Source organism: Austrofundulus limnaeus, unplaced genomic scaffold (genome assembly GCF_001266775.1).
Source record: "Austrofundulus limnaeus strain Quisiro unplaced genomic scaffold, Austrofundulus_limnaeus-1.0 Scaffold253, whole genome shotgun sequence".
In the NCBI taxonomy this organism is placed as follows: Eukaryota; Metazoa; Chordata; class Actinopteri; order Cyprinodontiformes; family Rivulidae; genus Austrofundulus; species Austrofundulus limnaeus.
Window position 1 is genome coordinate 310,806 of NW_013952655.1, and position 16,532 is coordinate 327,337.

At 39.2% G+C, this 16,532-nt stretch overlaps 1 protein-coding gene across 9 annotated transcripts in view; it reads right to left on the reverse strand.

Annotated features, from left to right (window-relative positions):
• Positions 1-407: 407 nt before the first annotated feature.
• Positions 408-16,532, reverse strand: part of snap91a (synaptosome associated protein 91a) — a 72,255-nt gene continuing 56,130 nt past the window's right edge. For 7 of the 9 annotated variants that reach the window (XM_014020469.1, XM_014020467.1, XM_014020473.1 and 4 more), the window contains 9 exons: positions 15,551-15,622; positions 11,948-12,154; positions 7,394-7,591; positions 7,272-7,290; positions 6,254-6,344; positions 5,944-6,030; positions 5,623-5,757; positions 2,100-2,188; positions 408-1,039 (listed from right to left, as the gene is read on the reverse strand). In XM_014020469.1, the coding sequence (XP_013875923.1) occupies positions 2,108-2,188; positions 5,623-5,757; positions 5,944-6,030; positions 6,254-6,344; positions 7,272-7,290; positions 7,394-7,591; positions 11,948-12,154; positions 15,551-15,622 (890 nt within the window). In that variant the 3' untranslated portion in view covers positions 408-1,039; positions 2,100-2,107. The remainder of the gene's footprint in view (positions 1,040-2,099; positions 2,189-5,622; positions 5,758-5,943; positions 6,031-6,253; positions 6,345-7,271; positions 7,291-7,393; positions 7,592-11,947; positions 12,155-15,550; positions 15,623-16,532) is intronic. The other 2 variants (XM_014020470.1, XM_014020466.1) reach the window with 2 other exon arrangements.

Sequence of the window (16,532 nt, forward strand, 5' to 3'; positions counted from 1 at the left end):
AAACTGAACACAAAACGTGTTAATTTGAACTGGAGCAATATACCAAGCTCCTGTATGAATTATTTAAACCAGAAAGGAGGTTTTACATTTCTACTGCTTCATTTTAAAAATCACCTTTAAAAGACTTTTATTCTGAAGGGGMAGTAAGAATAAATTATGCTCTTTGCTGCCATTATAAAAATCACTGGAGGTTTGAGGAAAATTCTGAAAGAAAGAAACCATGTGCAGTAAATAAACAAAAGCAGAACACTAATGAAAAAAATAGATAAAAAACAAAACTAAACAAAAAACAGTAAGTTGATTTCATGACTCCAAGATGCCCACTGAGGTTTTTTTTTTTATAATACAGTATTTTTTTTTTCAGATAACTTCAAAGATGACGGTAAAGAGAAGGATACTCACACAACTTCTTACAGTTTCATGTCTGAATCACATTTATATTTCTCTTCAACAGACGTACAGAATAAAGACATCAAATCCTCACCAGAGAAATCTATGTACATTAAAGAGGACTCTTCTGTAAACACCACGCAAAGTCTCCAAATAAATCTACTGTTTTTAACCGCTCTCTAATCAGGACAAAGAAGAGCCCCTCCCCCATCAGAAGGAGGCGGAGACAATGATGAGGGGTTGTGGGCAAAGCTTAGGACACCAAAGCACATCAATCATTCAACTCAGCAAAGTAAATTAATCTAAACACATATTTTGTCCCGTTCGCTCCCATTTTTGGATTTATTTATTAAGTTTTTTTTTTTTCAGAGTTTTGTGTGATTTTGTTTAGACAAAAGAAAAGGATTAGTACATCGACATAAGCACAGGCATGGGTATTTTTCTCTCTCTCATATATTTGTTTATTATCCACTATGGTTCACTTTCACAGTTTGTGCTACAACATCACACAGGAGGGAGGGGTGGGGATGTGTGGACGGGCGGAGATGAAAACCAAATAAACTATCTGAACGTCGTCGCTGGCATCCTGAGATGTTGACAGACACCAGGCAAAGAAGTTGAGAGGCTTCGGATCCAAAGAGGTACACTGCTGCGAGACAAAGCAAAAATAAATTTAAAACAATAATTTTTTTAAATAAAATAAAAAGAGATGCCAGTTTTTTGTCTGCAGTGGGTTTGGTTTTTCAAATAAAAAAGTACATCACTCTAAAAGGCTCTTATAGATGAGGAGATATGAACACTTCATTTATGTTGCTTTTAATATTMCAGAACTATTCATTTCCAAGCTTTACTTCAGCACAGATCGTGTAATTAAGCACAGTTTATTGTTGTTTAAYGGCTTAATCTAAATAAAATCGTTACCAACTTTAAAGATGTCAAAAGCAGCAGCTTTGTTTGCTGCTGGGGTTTCAGGCAGCATCGAATGTTTAACTAATAATCGATTATTATTTATTAAACATTCAAATGCTCAATCATATTCAACTGTGGTTATGTGTAAAGGTTATAAACATTTAAGATCTGACCTGCTGTAGATAAATTACTGCTGGCTTAAAACAGCTCCAATCTCTCAAATTTTGCAGCAGTTCATGCAAATGATTAATTKAACCTTTTACACTGCTGTCATTTCAACATTACAATGGTTATTTTGAACCATTTAAAACCATATAAATAACATCATTAGTAGCTGCACGTGGTACTTTAAAGGCTGTTATGTTTGATGAAATTTTGAAGACTGGAGCCATTTTCTTTGAACCTTATTGATGAGCTAATGTTGGTGAGTCCAAATGGACACAGCAGATTACAACTGTCATAAAACACCAGGCAGATGCTGCTATTTTAACATTTACACCTTGGACCCTTTGCATTATCTTGTTGTTTTGGCAGCAGTAKTAAAATGTTTTCTGACATATGTGCCCATATTCCATATTGTTCATTTTAGCTATGACTAATCTATCCCAAACTCAGTTTGTACCCTGCTTCTTGCACAATGATGCATCCACTTCTGACACCAAACAGGAAAAATCTGGTAATAAAAATGGTTGGAGGAAAGGAGAGACGGATGGCCCAAAACTTAAATATTAAACAGTTTTACCCAGAGTTCCCAGTTTTAATGCAGCATTGGTTTAACAGGTTTATCAGGTTTAACAAACCTGGAYCATTATAAGAAGTCCTTGAGGTTCAGTTCTGCCAGAGGGTCCTTGGGCTTCTTGGGGCTTTGACCTGCAGGTCCAGGAGAAATCTGAGAAAACAGGCAGAACAGAGGCTCCATAAAGTGAGAGCTTTTAAATACAGTAACTCTAATTGTGAACACATCTCTGGACTTTCTAAATGTCAATGAGAATAAAACTGAATTTGTTACATTTGTCATGATTCATGTCTGTGCACAGCTATTCTGTCTTTTGACCTCCATGCCTTGACCTTGTTGACTTTGTTATTGACTCACGGACCTTCATCTAGCCCCTGTCTGCCTTGACACCTGCCTCTGACTCCTGGACTTTGACCTCGCTTCTGGACCTTGGACTCTGAGATAAGTCTTCTCCCTGGATTTGTTTAGCCCTCTCTGCCACCCTGTGTATGATCCTTGCATGCCCCACAGACTACACCTCCATCCTGTTTACTCCTTCCTCCATGGAGCAAGGATTCCCACCCCGTTCACCCAGAGTAAAAATAGCRGACGTCATCAACGGCGGATGCTGCAGGAACTCTAACGCCTTCACGAGACMACCTTTGATTGGCTCTCCTACCTGCAGAAACTTAGTGGCTTATTTTAGAAACTTGCAGTTTCTCTTAAACCTCRTCATAGCCACTAACTCAGCATTTTGCTTCTTAGAAATTCCTGACCCAAGTAACTTGAGGCTCAAGATTTCCCCCAGCATTATCCATGAAATAAACCTGTTGGATCAACCCCTGTCCACATCTGTGTTTTGGTCCACGCTCATTTTACCTCTCGTTTTACAGACAGCTTATTGCTGTCGCATTCTGTATGTTAATGTTAGCCAGGTCGGCCTCTCTGGACAGTTAGTCCAGAACTCTRCAGTTCATCTTTTAAACATGAACAAAAAAGTGTGAACATACAGAACACAGTGGGGCTTGATTGTCTTCATCAGCTTCCTGTTTGTTTTAGAACTGATTTTCAAGTTTTATTGATAACCTATAAACCCTGAATGGAAATAGGCTCCTGTAGACCTGTCAGATCTTCTGCAGATTTATGTCCCTTCAGATCTCTTATGATCATGGCACTCGATTTCAGCTAAAGAGCTCCTGTCCATCTGTCTCAGGTTATTGGACATCATTCAGGAAACTGTCCTGTCGGAAAATCTGTCACTACATCACACAGTGGAGTCTCTCTGATTGGTTGAMGTGCTGCAAAATTTCAAATTTTCAACTCCAGCTTTCGACATGCTTGAAGGTCTTGGCGCATGAATTGCTCAAATCGTACAGCTCCTTCAAAAAGTGCTTCTCTAATCTCGCTAGACGCGCCGCAGCACTTCCAGACACTGCTTGACCCACGTCCACCATAGACTTTGCATGTAAACCTGACGCTCCTAACGCTGAAATCGGGTTCGGTGTGAAAGCAGCATAAGGCGCTTCACACTCCGCCCTCCTCTGGCTTCAAGAGCTGTCCATTACAGTTTGATAGAGGGGTTTACGACTATATGGCACACTGCAGGTCTTCATGCTCAGTTCCGATTTTTTGAAAAAAATCTGATCTTTTTGTGTGAACGTTCACATTACATTTTAAATGTGACCTGCATCAAACCCCTGTGTGAACGCTACACAGCAATGATGTGACGCATGCGCAGTAAAAGACGTGACTGTTATGATTCTTGTCTGTGTTAGTGTTTTATTTTTAATTTCWGTCATGTTCCTGTTTTCTTCCTCATGTCTGCCCTTGCTCCAGCCCCGCCTACTCACACCTGATCCTCATGTTTCTCCCCCAGGTGTTCCCTGTTTGTGTTCATTAGTCTCACCTTTAAATTCTGTGTGTTGTCTTCACTTCCCTGTCGAGTTATCGTTTGTATGTCTCTGTTTGGTTCATGTTCTCCCCGGGCTTCCCTGTTCCTGCTACTTGTAAGTTTTCTGTTTTTGCCACCACGCTGGCCTTTAATTTAATAAATTTTTTGTTAAATTTTCAAGTTTGCCTGCCTGCCTGCATTTGGGTTCATCCTGCCTCTAAGTCGTTACAGAGACGTCTCATCAGCCGGCTTGTTTATTTACAGAGCTAGCATGGATGCTACATTTTGCACATTGAATCGGAAGTTGTTGTTTAATCAGAGCCGATTAAATCATCTGACCTGGTTCTTTAGTTCAGTGTTGATATCTGAASCTGCSTCTGACYGGGATGCTCCRGTGAAGCTTTTTTTTTTTTTGAACGAAACTACAAGCTGGAAAAAAGTATCGACCGAGTATCGAACTTTAGGATCGATATTCTCCACGACCCAGGCTGGACATGTTATTATCAWACTATCTACGTGGAAAATGAAAAGTAAAAAGATGAAGCAACTGGACTTGTGTTTTGGAGCTGTAAACACACGGAGCTGCAGATTTAAACAGCGAGACTTGAGGTTAGTGTCTTATCGATCTTCCACCCACTCCTCCTGATGAAAAAGTCAGATGAATGAGACATGAGCGTTCACACTGCAGTCACTTTGAAAACATCTGATATGTATCCGATTTAAAACCACATACTGAAATGGCCTGGGTCGGATTTGAAAAAATCGGATTTGTCGCGCTAACTGTCATAAAAAATTGGATTTGGGTCAGATTTGCCTGTAGTGTGAACGTAGCCTTAACAGCACAGAAATATTGTATTTACAAATTGATTAAAAGAGGACTTGTCCATCCAGCCTTACATGTTGGAGGCAGAGTCTGACCCAGAACCAGGGGAGAATGAAGACCACCACATTGTAGTTGGTGAGTCCAGACCTAATTTGGCAGTTCTGTCGCAAATAACTTTATGTGAAATGTTGTTGAAGTTTGATTAATTTGGTTTGATTCCGTTTATGAACACGTCGAACTTTTCAAAATACAAATGATCTTGAGTTCTCCATTTTTTTACTAATCCCAAAGTTGTGTGTCCACCAAAACACATCCATGCCTGCCCACCCCTTTGAAGCTGGTCTCATCACAATTGGTTCTGCTGCTACCAGCAAACGTATTCTCGTGTATTTATCTTTGATTTTCTGAGTATGTTAAAATGTCAGCCGAAAGCAGACAGTCCTTGGCAAGAGGAAGAACTTCATCAACAATAAGGAGAAAAAGGACATTACAGAAAATGATGAAAGAGGTGAACAAGTTATCAACTTTGCCACCATATTCAGTCATTCTCAACAATTTGTCAAACACAACTGCTAATTTGTGGTTTTGTTGTTGCTTGCACTCAATAATTCTTATAATTTTAAAATATTATTTAAAAAGTCTGTATGATGAAAACMACCATTATAATGAGGCTGTGCAGGGTTTCTTTTTCATTTGAGGAAGTGAGGTGGCACTTAAAAGAATGAATTACAATCATATTTGTTAATGGAAAACATTTATTCAAACTAGAAAATTTCAACATACAAAACCCCCTGTTGGGGTGGGTTAAATTCAGAATTGGAAGTTCTAMATTTTTAACAGAGCTGACAAACAATCTGGCAAGCATAAGTTGTTTCAGTGTGTGTGATGTGTTACCGGTGCTCCAGGTGCAGCAGCTCCTGGTGTAGCTCCAGCCACCCCAATGAAGGGAGGCCTCATCATGGGCTGCCCCATCAGAGGCTGCCCCATCATGGGTGGGATGATTGGTGCTCCAGGTCCTCCTGCAGGAGGCTGAGAAAATGAGAAAATACATTAGATCTTGACTCAAATGAGACGATTCAGCTCCCAGTCCCCAGGGTTTGTTGTGAGAGTAATTCTGGGCCTCTGGGGACAGATAGTTTGTAACGGAAGATTCATATGAGACTTTTAAAAAGCTACCTGTATTTGTTTATATATTCTATAAATACAGACACTCACCATGCCAAAACCAGGCTGTGCTCCCATTGGTGGAACCATAGCTGCACCAGGTGGAGCTGCTCCTGGAGCTCCTGGGGCTGCAGCAGCCTAACGATGCACACAGATATCAATAATTATCAGATCAGATTGAAAACATTTTTCCTTTTTTTTTAATGTTTGAATGGACAACAACACAACTCATGTCCTGCTTGTTTGTGATGTTTAAAGACTGTTAACAGTTCAATGTYTGAGTCTTGGTTTGTTTATTTCAGAAACACCACTTTTGGAGTGAACTAGGATTTCATTGTGAAGCTGTCCTTGCAAGTCTCACCATGGGGGCTCCGGGGGTTCCCCAGCTTGTTGGGGCCACCTGTGGAGTCCAGTTGGCTCCTCCTGTCAATTTCTTCTCACTCATTGGGTCCCTAAAAGAGGTCAAATGTTTAAAATACAGTATGCCCAAATGAGCTTCACTGATCATCAGTAACTTATGCCCCTTTTCCACTGGTGCCACTTAGTGTAGTGTTGGAAYGAGTCAGTTCGGATGCTTATCCATTGATGTTCCAGTCCGGTTCCAGTGGGTGTGTTTTGGGCAGTTGGTGGAGGTGGTTTTTGGGTTTTTCAAAAAAGAGTTAATGCGCAAAATGAGAGATGGAAACAAACACATTTGCCAAATAAGTTCTGAAATTTTAAAAATTCACTAAAAATTCGAATTCAAGTTGGATGGAAACACGACTAATGTGACTGCTATAATTGAAAAAATGGCRCCTGAGATGTTGTAAAGGCAGCTCAGACGCAACCAGTGACTCCACCCACTGGCCAATCAGTGACGAACAGTGTTCTGATGTCACATTTTGGTGTCGACAAAGTAGGTACTAAAAAAAGGGCTGGTTCCGAGAATCTGGCCTAATGGACATGGCTTGGAACTGTACCGACACGACACTAAGTGGCACTAGTGGAAGAGGGGCATTACATACTCTTTAAACACTGTTATTTTCTTTGTTCAATGTTTTTTTTTCCATGTTTAGAGTCATATTTGCCTTTTTATTTTTAAAGCATCTTCTATCCCAAGTCCTGTGAGAAAAATGTGACCCAAACATATAAGCTAAAATCTACTTTATTGTTTGGCTAAAGTCTTAATTAACCCTAATTTGTAACAATAAATTTTAAAATGTTCTGAATGATCAATAAATATCTTAAATAAGAATTTTAAAGGCTCCTATCAGTGCTTTTATATCTATTTCATGATTTATTAGTTATTTAAAACAAATATATAATCTGACCTACAGTATGTACATTGGCTGAAGCCTACAGAAACATCACACAGTCAGTTTCCACGCTTAAACACTTACTTTTTCTTCATTCCAAGGTCTGAAACAAACAAGAGAAAATGAAAAATGAAAATGAAATGAAATCTGTTGTAAGGTAGTTTTAAATGAAGTGTTTTGGGCTGGCAGAGAAGCTGCAAGCGCACCTCCRACGAGATTGGCCAGTGACGAGTCCAGATCTCCTCCGATGGTTTTGGTGGGGGGCGGGGCGGCAGGGGGGATGAGGGGTACTCCTCCGGCTGCGACCGGAGTCCCCATGCTGCCAGCTGTGCTCCCAGCTGTGCTGCCCCCGGTGCTCTGAGGCGTTACAGCGGGCATCAGCAGGTCACCTAATCCATCAAACACTTGGAGGAAACACATCAAAACTTGTTTACAAACTTCTGATTGACTAATTCAGCTTACACAGGCAGAGGGTGGCTCTGAATGCAGGCGTTATGGTGGTGGTGGGGGGTTTGGGGGGGGGCATTCCAGCTGTGGTAGCAGGCAGCTGTGCATATGGCATCTACAGACTGCACAGTGAATATGACTGAACATTCAAAGGCACACATTTATAGCAACTCACAGCCAGCTGTCCTGCAGGATTACGTAGGTTCAATATGACAGGGATTAAAAAAATGTCTCAACTGTGAACACAGATTATGAGCCAGGTGTCATCAAGGCCACACAGGTGTAAGGTTTTCTTTTGAATAAAAAGAAGATTTTACTAATGTTTTTACAAGAAGGTTAGTCTCAACATGTTACAGTTTGAATCAGACAACTGGTGCCAGGAGCCCTGGTGTTATCAGGCAGTTGCTGGAGCACCTAACAGTCAATCAATAACGAATGAGKGAATGTCACCAAGTGCAGAAGATGTCCTTGTAGATACATTAGACACCATTGCCAGCTCTTATGAGAGTTTGATTAGGGGCTCACACTTTGAGTTTGCATGAAGTTGGGTGGTTGCAGGTGTTTAGAAAGAGGGGCAGCGTTTTGAYGCCCTCTTCAGTTTTGTGATGCCCCATTTCTGTGTAACAACACCCACAGAGTTGTTCAGGACCTGTGGAAAAATAAAAATCAAGTTTTCTCAGAGACATTTCTCAGAATCTAACACAGCGCAGCCATCGGGCACAGCTTTCACGCTCAAMCATACCAGATAGGCTTACTAGTCAATCAGAATTAGGGTGGGGGCGAGCTTTGGGTCTTAGCAAAACTTGCAGTGAGCGCACACCAAACATGAACCACAAGTTTATAGGGAGAACACTAAAGATATTGATAAAGACAAAAAGACTAAAAATATAGTTATTTACAGATAAAATCTTGGAGCTTTTTTAAAGGAGTTGTAATAAAATAATTTTGTGTGGAGATTTTAATATTGATTTGGGAAAGCAAACTGACTCAAATAATAAGTTTATAAATTCATTGTATAGTTCGAGTCTTTATCCTTTAATTTCTAAACCAAAAAGAATTACAATACATCACTACAGTGATTGATAACACTTTTTCTYATGTCAGAACTGGAGAGGTGATGAGTGGGATTTTCATCATTGATACAAGTGATCATTTACCACATTTTACAATTTGTAAAGATTGTCAATGCAATGAAAAAGTAGCTACAATAAAAAAGAAATTTATAAATACTGTATATAAAGAAAGTTACTGATAAACTGAAAGACAATAAAAAACTGGAAGGATGTGTATGTAGAGTAGATGATGTAAACAGAGTCTATGATGTGTTTATGAATATTTTGGGAGATTTGTATGAAAACAATTTTGTACAAAAAACTGTATTAAGAGAACTGTTGTTGACAAACTAAGATCAACAAGTTCTTTTACTTTAGTGCAAAATGAGAAACAGGAGACAAATACAGGATTAGAGTTGAAGTGCAAAGAATAAAGCCATACAAATACCTGCAGCTGGACCAAAATACAGAACTTTATTTGTAATACAATATTCTAGCCATGAGTCAAAACAAACCAACACATTTGATCCATTTTCTTCCGGATCTGGCTACATCTCAAGGCAAGACGTCACATCGATTGGGAGGGCCCTCCTACCATGTGACCTGAGGCCTATTTCACAAAAGTCAGATTTCTRAATTCAGGATATGAGCTGTAAGCCRAGGTTGAACTAGCCTTCAACTTGTAAACAGCCGTAATCAGTTGTACTAACACCAAGCTGCCTCAATCAGGGCGGTTCATTCAAGTCAGGTGTAACTAATCTGGGAGTAATGCACGTTCAGGGTTTGTTTACTAGACCCACTGGGTGGATCAAAGATTTCCTGATCAGGCAGTAAGACACGTGAGTCTCACTTCCTCCAGCAGTTTAATGGTTGATTATGATTCAAGAGATGAAGAGAAACACTGACTGATGCTGAAATAATTTCAAAAGTAAAAACTTTTTGTGCCACTGAATCTGTCTGTAAGTTATCTGAGATTAACTAAATGAACAAAATTAAAATGAACAGCTGGTCGTTCACTTAATGACCGCTGTAGGAAAGGACGAGGGACAGAGGGACGGGGGTGGGGGGTTGGCCAGCGGGAGGGGTTAGAAACTGAGGCACGGGGGTCAGGCTCCAGTGTGGGCACGTGTGTGTTGGGGGAGACAGGGGTGGGAAGGTGCCGTGGAGGTGGTGGAGGTGGGTGTGGCCTGTATCAGGCACAAAGAAGGGGGGACTTGGCATATTATTTAATAGACTATTTTAAAGATGAAGCTAATGTTAAGTCTTTTTAAAATTATTATTCTTTTTCATGGATAATCTGATAAATAAATTAGATAAATATATTTACTCTGTAATATTTTAAAGCAAAGAAAAATAATAAATTTAATAAATGTATAAAGAGCTGATTTCTGATTAGACTACAAAAATTAGGCTTCTAAAAAAGTCAAAAACAAAAGAGCAGACCCTCATTCTTTTCAAATTAATAATAAATAATCTGTAGTTTGACAGTTGCACTTGGTAAGACTTCTTGCAGTAAAAAAAATTCAGATTAACAAGATTAATAATCCTACATATTCTGATCTTGTTTAGTATGTGGGTTTAAAAACAAGATCAAAAGCACTTTTTAGCTGATATACGACTGTAAAACGTGGTTAGAGGAACAGTTTTCTGCAGTAAAGTGACGGACTACTGCTCAAAAACACTAACAGATTAAATAAGCTTCACTTTAAACCTGGTCAGGACCCAGTTAGTTTCAGAGCACTTGTTACAATGGAAATATACAGTAAGTGCTTCCCCTCCCATGCAACTGATTCAAGGCTTAATTAATTCAGGTTTACACCAAAATCCTGGCTTAATCCCTTATCCTAGATTCATGCAATARGCCTCAGATCCCTACACAACAATCTGAGTTCTGATGAGAAAATAGTTGAATAGTTAAATGAACCCCTATGATACCAGTATTGTGCTTTTTACAAAACATGTTGTCCTGCAGCTGGCTTCAGCCAGACTACAGGTTCACAGTCCCAAATGTGAATATGAAAACACCAGAGCCAGTGTGGCWGCATTAGCAGTGGAACTACACCCAGAAGGTCTGAAGATGAAGATGCTTCATTATTCAGCAAGAAATCTTGATTCAGTGTTACCACGATGACCATCATGACCACATATGAAAGCCCAATAGGAATCTGTCAGACTTCAAGGACCAGTTCTAACAGCTGTGGGCCGACTTCGTGCAAGAGAGGATACAGCTGCTGTACAACTCAGTTTCACATCTATCTCCTGCTGGATTCAGACCCAAGAGGGCTGAATCCAGAGATGGGACCAGCAGTGTGCCCGTTCTGCCAACTCAACTCATCTGCTGATGAATCACTGTCACATTTTCTTTCAATACATGCACATTTTTATCTGTTTATGTGCCTTTTTGTCACACCCTTCCAGTTCTTCTCCATCTCTCATGTACCTCCTTACATACTTGGTGCACCGATAAACACATGTGTAAATTACCATCAGTTTATTTTAGAGGCTTCATGGTGTCTCAGCAAGTGTTAAACTTAAGTGATGGCTACTATGATTAGATAGCTGCAACTTTGCAGGAATTGTTGGATAAATTTAGCTCTAACAAGTGTTACAACAGGCATTGATGGCATGTAGCTCCTGTTAAAAAAAGTAAAAAAATAAATAAAATCCTGTTTCATGCAGTAGACACCAGTGAGTCTGCAACATGCAAAGCTGGGAGTGTCCTTGAAATACAGAAAGAGGGCGAGCCATCCAAACTGCACATTCAGCAATGCACTGCAGAGTTGAACTCACCATTTACAGATTAGAAGAAGCAAGCAATGGCCCACCAGAGAGGAAGGGATGTGGGGTGAGAAGGGGAGGGAGGTGGTGGCAAAAGGCAAGAGGAAAAAATAAGCGGTGGGAGAAAGAGACAGACAAAAGAGGTGGAGAAAGCACAGCATTTGTGAAAGTGCATGAAGAGAAAGAATCAGTGCAACAGAGGCAGTGGCAGTAGAAAAGCAGTTAGCAGAAACAACAGTTAAACATCAGGAGGTCAGTGRCAGCAGAGCATCTCGGTGCCTTAGTCATGCAAAAGTCAAGATGTGGGCAGAAAAAGGTTGAGTAGGTCTTCAGCACAAACAGCTGGGTTTGATTAAAGCAGATCTGATCAAAATGCATCAAGATGGAGATTTACGGGCAAAACATGTTCAGATTTTTTACATTTCCCAAAGCAAAAGGATGTAAAAAAGCTACAACCACACAATAAACACAAGACCTACTTACTAGAGGCATCAAAGCCACCAGAGGGCGCTGGTGTGGAGGATGCAGGTTCTGTTCCTGGTGCTGAAGCTGGCGCTCCAGGAACAACCACAGAGACCGGTGGTGTTGAGGACGAAAGTGAACCCAAAACGTCAAAACCTGTCCCCAGGAGGTTATTCTGCACCGGAGCCAGGGTCGGGGCGGCGGGAGCAAGAGTGGGGGAGATCAGGCCTGAGGGACAACAGAAAGAAAGACACACACACACACACACACACACACACACACACACACACACACACACACACACACACACACACACACACACACACACACACAAGGATGGAACTTTAGGTCTACCAGTGGTGGTGCAGGTGAGGGGGGCGGGGTGATATGCTGCCTGCCTATTTATTTTTTTATTTATTGAATCATTTACTTTTTAAAACAATTCAGGATATTTTGGGGTTAAGATACATTGTAATACTTTTACTGTGATTTACTTAACTTTCCTGTTTTCTTTGTATTTACTCTGCAACTTTTCTGTTTAATGGCAGTCCAAAAATTAAGAAAAGTTTTACCTTTTTCTCCCATTTTTTCCAACAGTAACAAATATTTTATATTTTGAGGATGTATTATATGACAAACCTATTTTTTTTTTCAATTTTTTAAGAGTATGTATTTACCTAGTGCACTACAATTTGGCTAGGAACAATTACGACATTTGATCCAACAAATCCAGCCATAATGTGACAATAGCAGACTAAAACTCTGCACGTTATTTTCAGCAGTTATGTTTAAATGTACACATATGACATCATAAATGTTGAAATCAGGTCAAAGTTACCAACAACAGTTGCAGCTGTGTACTTAATCCGTAACTTTCTATTGTGATAGAAGAAATGATGTCTTTTTTTGTGGGGGCGGGCTATAATGACTGGATCAATTGATTGTGGGGGTCATAACCCCCTAATCCCCCTGCAAATTACACCCATGCACCCACACATAGCTGAAACTGCAGGCTAAAGTTTCATCACACTGAATGACACACTGTTACATCACTGGACTTATGGACCTATTTTAGGAAAGGAAAGAGCTTCAAAAGACAAGAAGCAGATACAAACTGTCAACTTATACAGAACAGTAGTAAATACTTTAAGAATTTACTTTACTTTYAGGAGAAATTATTGTAGTTTTTGATCATACAAATAAACCTCATAGTTGTAGTTAAAAGTAAAATATGTTCTTATACARCAGATATGGTGATATTAAATTAACACAATGCTGCCATATTTGCTGTGTTGCTAAATTTTACTCTAATCTGTATCAGCAGCAAATATGTTCTAATGATGACTACTTAATAACTTTTAAAGAAAGGTTTTGGTAAAGAGTTATCAAATGTAATTATCTTACCTGCTTGTAGATACATTTTTGAATTACAACAGTTTGAAGAAAAATCATTTTAATCTGATTGTAACAAGAAGTCCAAGTGAGGCCAAGATCAAAACAGATTGTTGATCTCATAAAAGAGCTTTAATCTCAAAGTTTATTATTCTGCTCTTTCACAAACCTTTACCCACCATCCAGAAAAACAAGAACTTCTGTTCCCAGACGGGAAGCAAAATATCTTCAATACTAAAAAAGAAGCCAAAGTTTGTTTTTTTTTGTTGAGTCACAATGTCCTGGATGACTGAGAATCTATACCAGCTCTTTTTCACTTTATTCTATTATTCTGGCCAAAATATTATGATATTCCTGCAGAAAATGCACCAGGTTGCACAGGAAGTGTACTAGCTATTTGCTGTTCCTGCAGCTACTTGTAGCATACTTGCTCACAAATTTGTATTTATTTAGAGTTTTTTATTCTTGTGAAGCTGCTATAAGTCAGTGATAACTATTTAGCGACCACAGAAAAATATTAATCTAAACCAAATTCACTCTATCTTCAACGTGGTTTTAAACAATCTCTAAAATGAGAAAGACTACACCTGCATGTGTTAGAGGAAAATGATCATGCTCCTTTTAGTTTCTGTAATCAATCTACCTGATGCATAAATAATRAATGTTTAGTTGAGGGCTTTATATATTGTGATACAGTTAAAAAAAMCCTCAATATTGCAATTTACTCACTGGACCRGTTGAAGCTTTATTTTCATATTTGTTTTGTGATTCATCAAGTGGAATAAAGAAACTGGACATCAGTGGATTCTTGTGACCAGTGCAGTTAAAAACACTGTAATGTAATGTAATGTAGTAGTAATTAGTAGTAGTATGTAGTTTTTCCATATTACAGCCTTAGATTTGACGGTCTCTTTGGCATAGCCTCGTTTATTGTTCCCATCAGTAATGAAATGGAATTTTAGGAGGAYTTTGTTGTTGTTTATTAATTTAAGAAGGGACRGTGCACAATATTGAATATGCCAGAATTAGCCATGAGTGTTAGTTTTCATCAGTAATCCCTTGTAGAGTTGTCAAGTTCTGCCTCAGCTCAGCCAAACCACAGACAGCAGTCTGCTGATGCCAAAATCATTTGTGCGCAATACCTGATTGTATTGTAACCACTGCCGAGGTGGTTCTGAAAGTGCCGTTGGAACCGTAAATGGAGACACATTTGGTCGAGGCCGAACCAAGGAGGATCACATACAGACATGCTCGTGGAGACAAAGAACCATGCATGCACACATACCTAAAGAAAATTTAGATTAAATCTAAAAAGCAATTTTGGACTATGGGAAAAAAAAACAGTGAAACCTCGCACATCCAAGTCCACACAGAAAGAGTCAAACTTGAACCCAGGACCTTTTAACTCCCAGGTGATGGCACAAACCATTGCTCTGTCATGCTGTGAGGTTGCAGTAGTTCATAAACTTTCAATTGAAGTTGATAAAATAGAGTTTACATGATTCACTGTGAACCTTTTTAGATTGGAGCTTCTTTTGCGATTGCAGCATTTGGTCTTGTTTCATCTCAGACTAGCTCCTAGCTCATAAATCTGTCAAAACTAACCGCTAAATTCGCCAAATTGAGGTTAACCAAGGAGTCATCTGCAAAACCTTCCAACAGAACTTCATTTTAAAACATTTGACCAATCACAGATGACCTACACCAACCAGAAGTTTATTACATGCCTGGTTTGTTTTGGTTTTCCTGTGCTGTACCTTGGGTTTTGAATTAAACCACTGTCACGTTTTTTCAGTGCATATGTGAACAAATAAATATGAACAGAAATAAACTATAAAGAATGTACTGATGAAAACCTTCCTGTAAAACTGCATATGAAATTTATCAACTGTTAATCAAAAAATAAAGCTAGAAAGCCAAAGTACAGTCAGAACGTTGCCAGAAGGAAGACAGACTTTTCCAWATGAGTCACTTCAGCTCTGCAGTGTTCATAATTCAACCACACTTGCCAAGTTTGTGCTACARAATTATTAATAATTTGACGACTGCTTCGCTATCATTACTTAATGCACATTTTTCAATCAGGATAAAACTTTTTTATCAYCTGTTCACTAATTTAGGAACTTTTAGATGACATTTATTAATCCAGTCCACCCTGCCTTTTTAATTTAATCATGATTTGTATTAAAAATGTTGAGGTAGCAAAGAACATGAACACGAGTGAAACCTAACCTCCCAGCAGGTCGCCTCCTGGTCCTCCAGGAGCAGAGCTCTGTGTCGCCTCCACAGGACCACTGAAGGTGTCTGCAGGAGTGTCCAGTTAGTTAAGGCAGCATGAAGGACAGAAAGGAGTGAAAGGTCAGTCCTGGAACACAGATGTGGGGGTGGGACCCAAAATTACCTCAAAACATTGAAAATTTGATCAAATGGTAAGTTGAYAATATTTCTGTTAAACTGTAGTAACCAAAGACTTAATGGGTAATATGATTATAGTTTAAACTGTAGAACATAAACTGCAGAAGTTGAAGTAAACTCCCTCTTTTGTTCTAAAATCAAGAAGCCTAGTATGTTACTGTCTGTTGTGACTGATCCAGCTCTTTGAAATTAATGAGAAATAATTGTGAGTCTTTTTGTTATATAACAGAAAGGAGAAACAGGATCAACGCTTTAAAGCTGAGCTCCTTGAGTTTTCTGAATGCCAATCTTCTCTAAAGATTAGTCAAAACTGTCACCTGGATGCTGCTTTTTCTTTTAGTTTTGCTCATATAAATTGATTGTTTGATKAGCATAGTTTTGTTGTTGTGTTGTTTCATAGTTGCAAATTTACAAATAACACACACAATGAGAGATTGAAACATTTGTCTAATATGGGTCTTTGCTTTTGGATGTATTTCATAATTTAATTTTGAAGCAGTCTTGATAAAGCCACATAACTAAAGACGAGAAAAGTGCTCTCAGACTCACCAAACAAGGGTGTGCTCAACAGGCAAGCAAAAACTAAYTGTGACTYTGCAAAGAAGAAATAACAGCTTCCAAKAACAGGAGCACTGGAGGCAGTAGTAGGTGTTTGTCTTTAATGAGGAAACAGCAGCTAAGGTTTCAGCAGTTCTGAAGAATGTGTACTGTTAGCTTTTGTTTCCTCATTAAAGGAGAAGGGGGTCTCTGCAGTCACTAAAGGTTGGTTAATACTTCGAGTCGCGCATCTTGTTCCCCC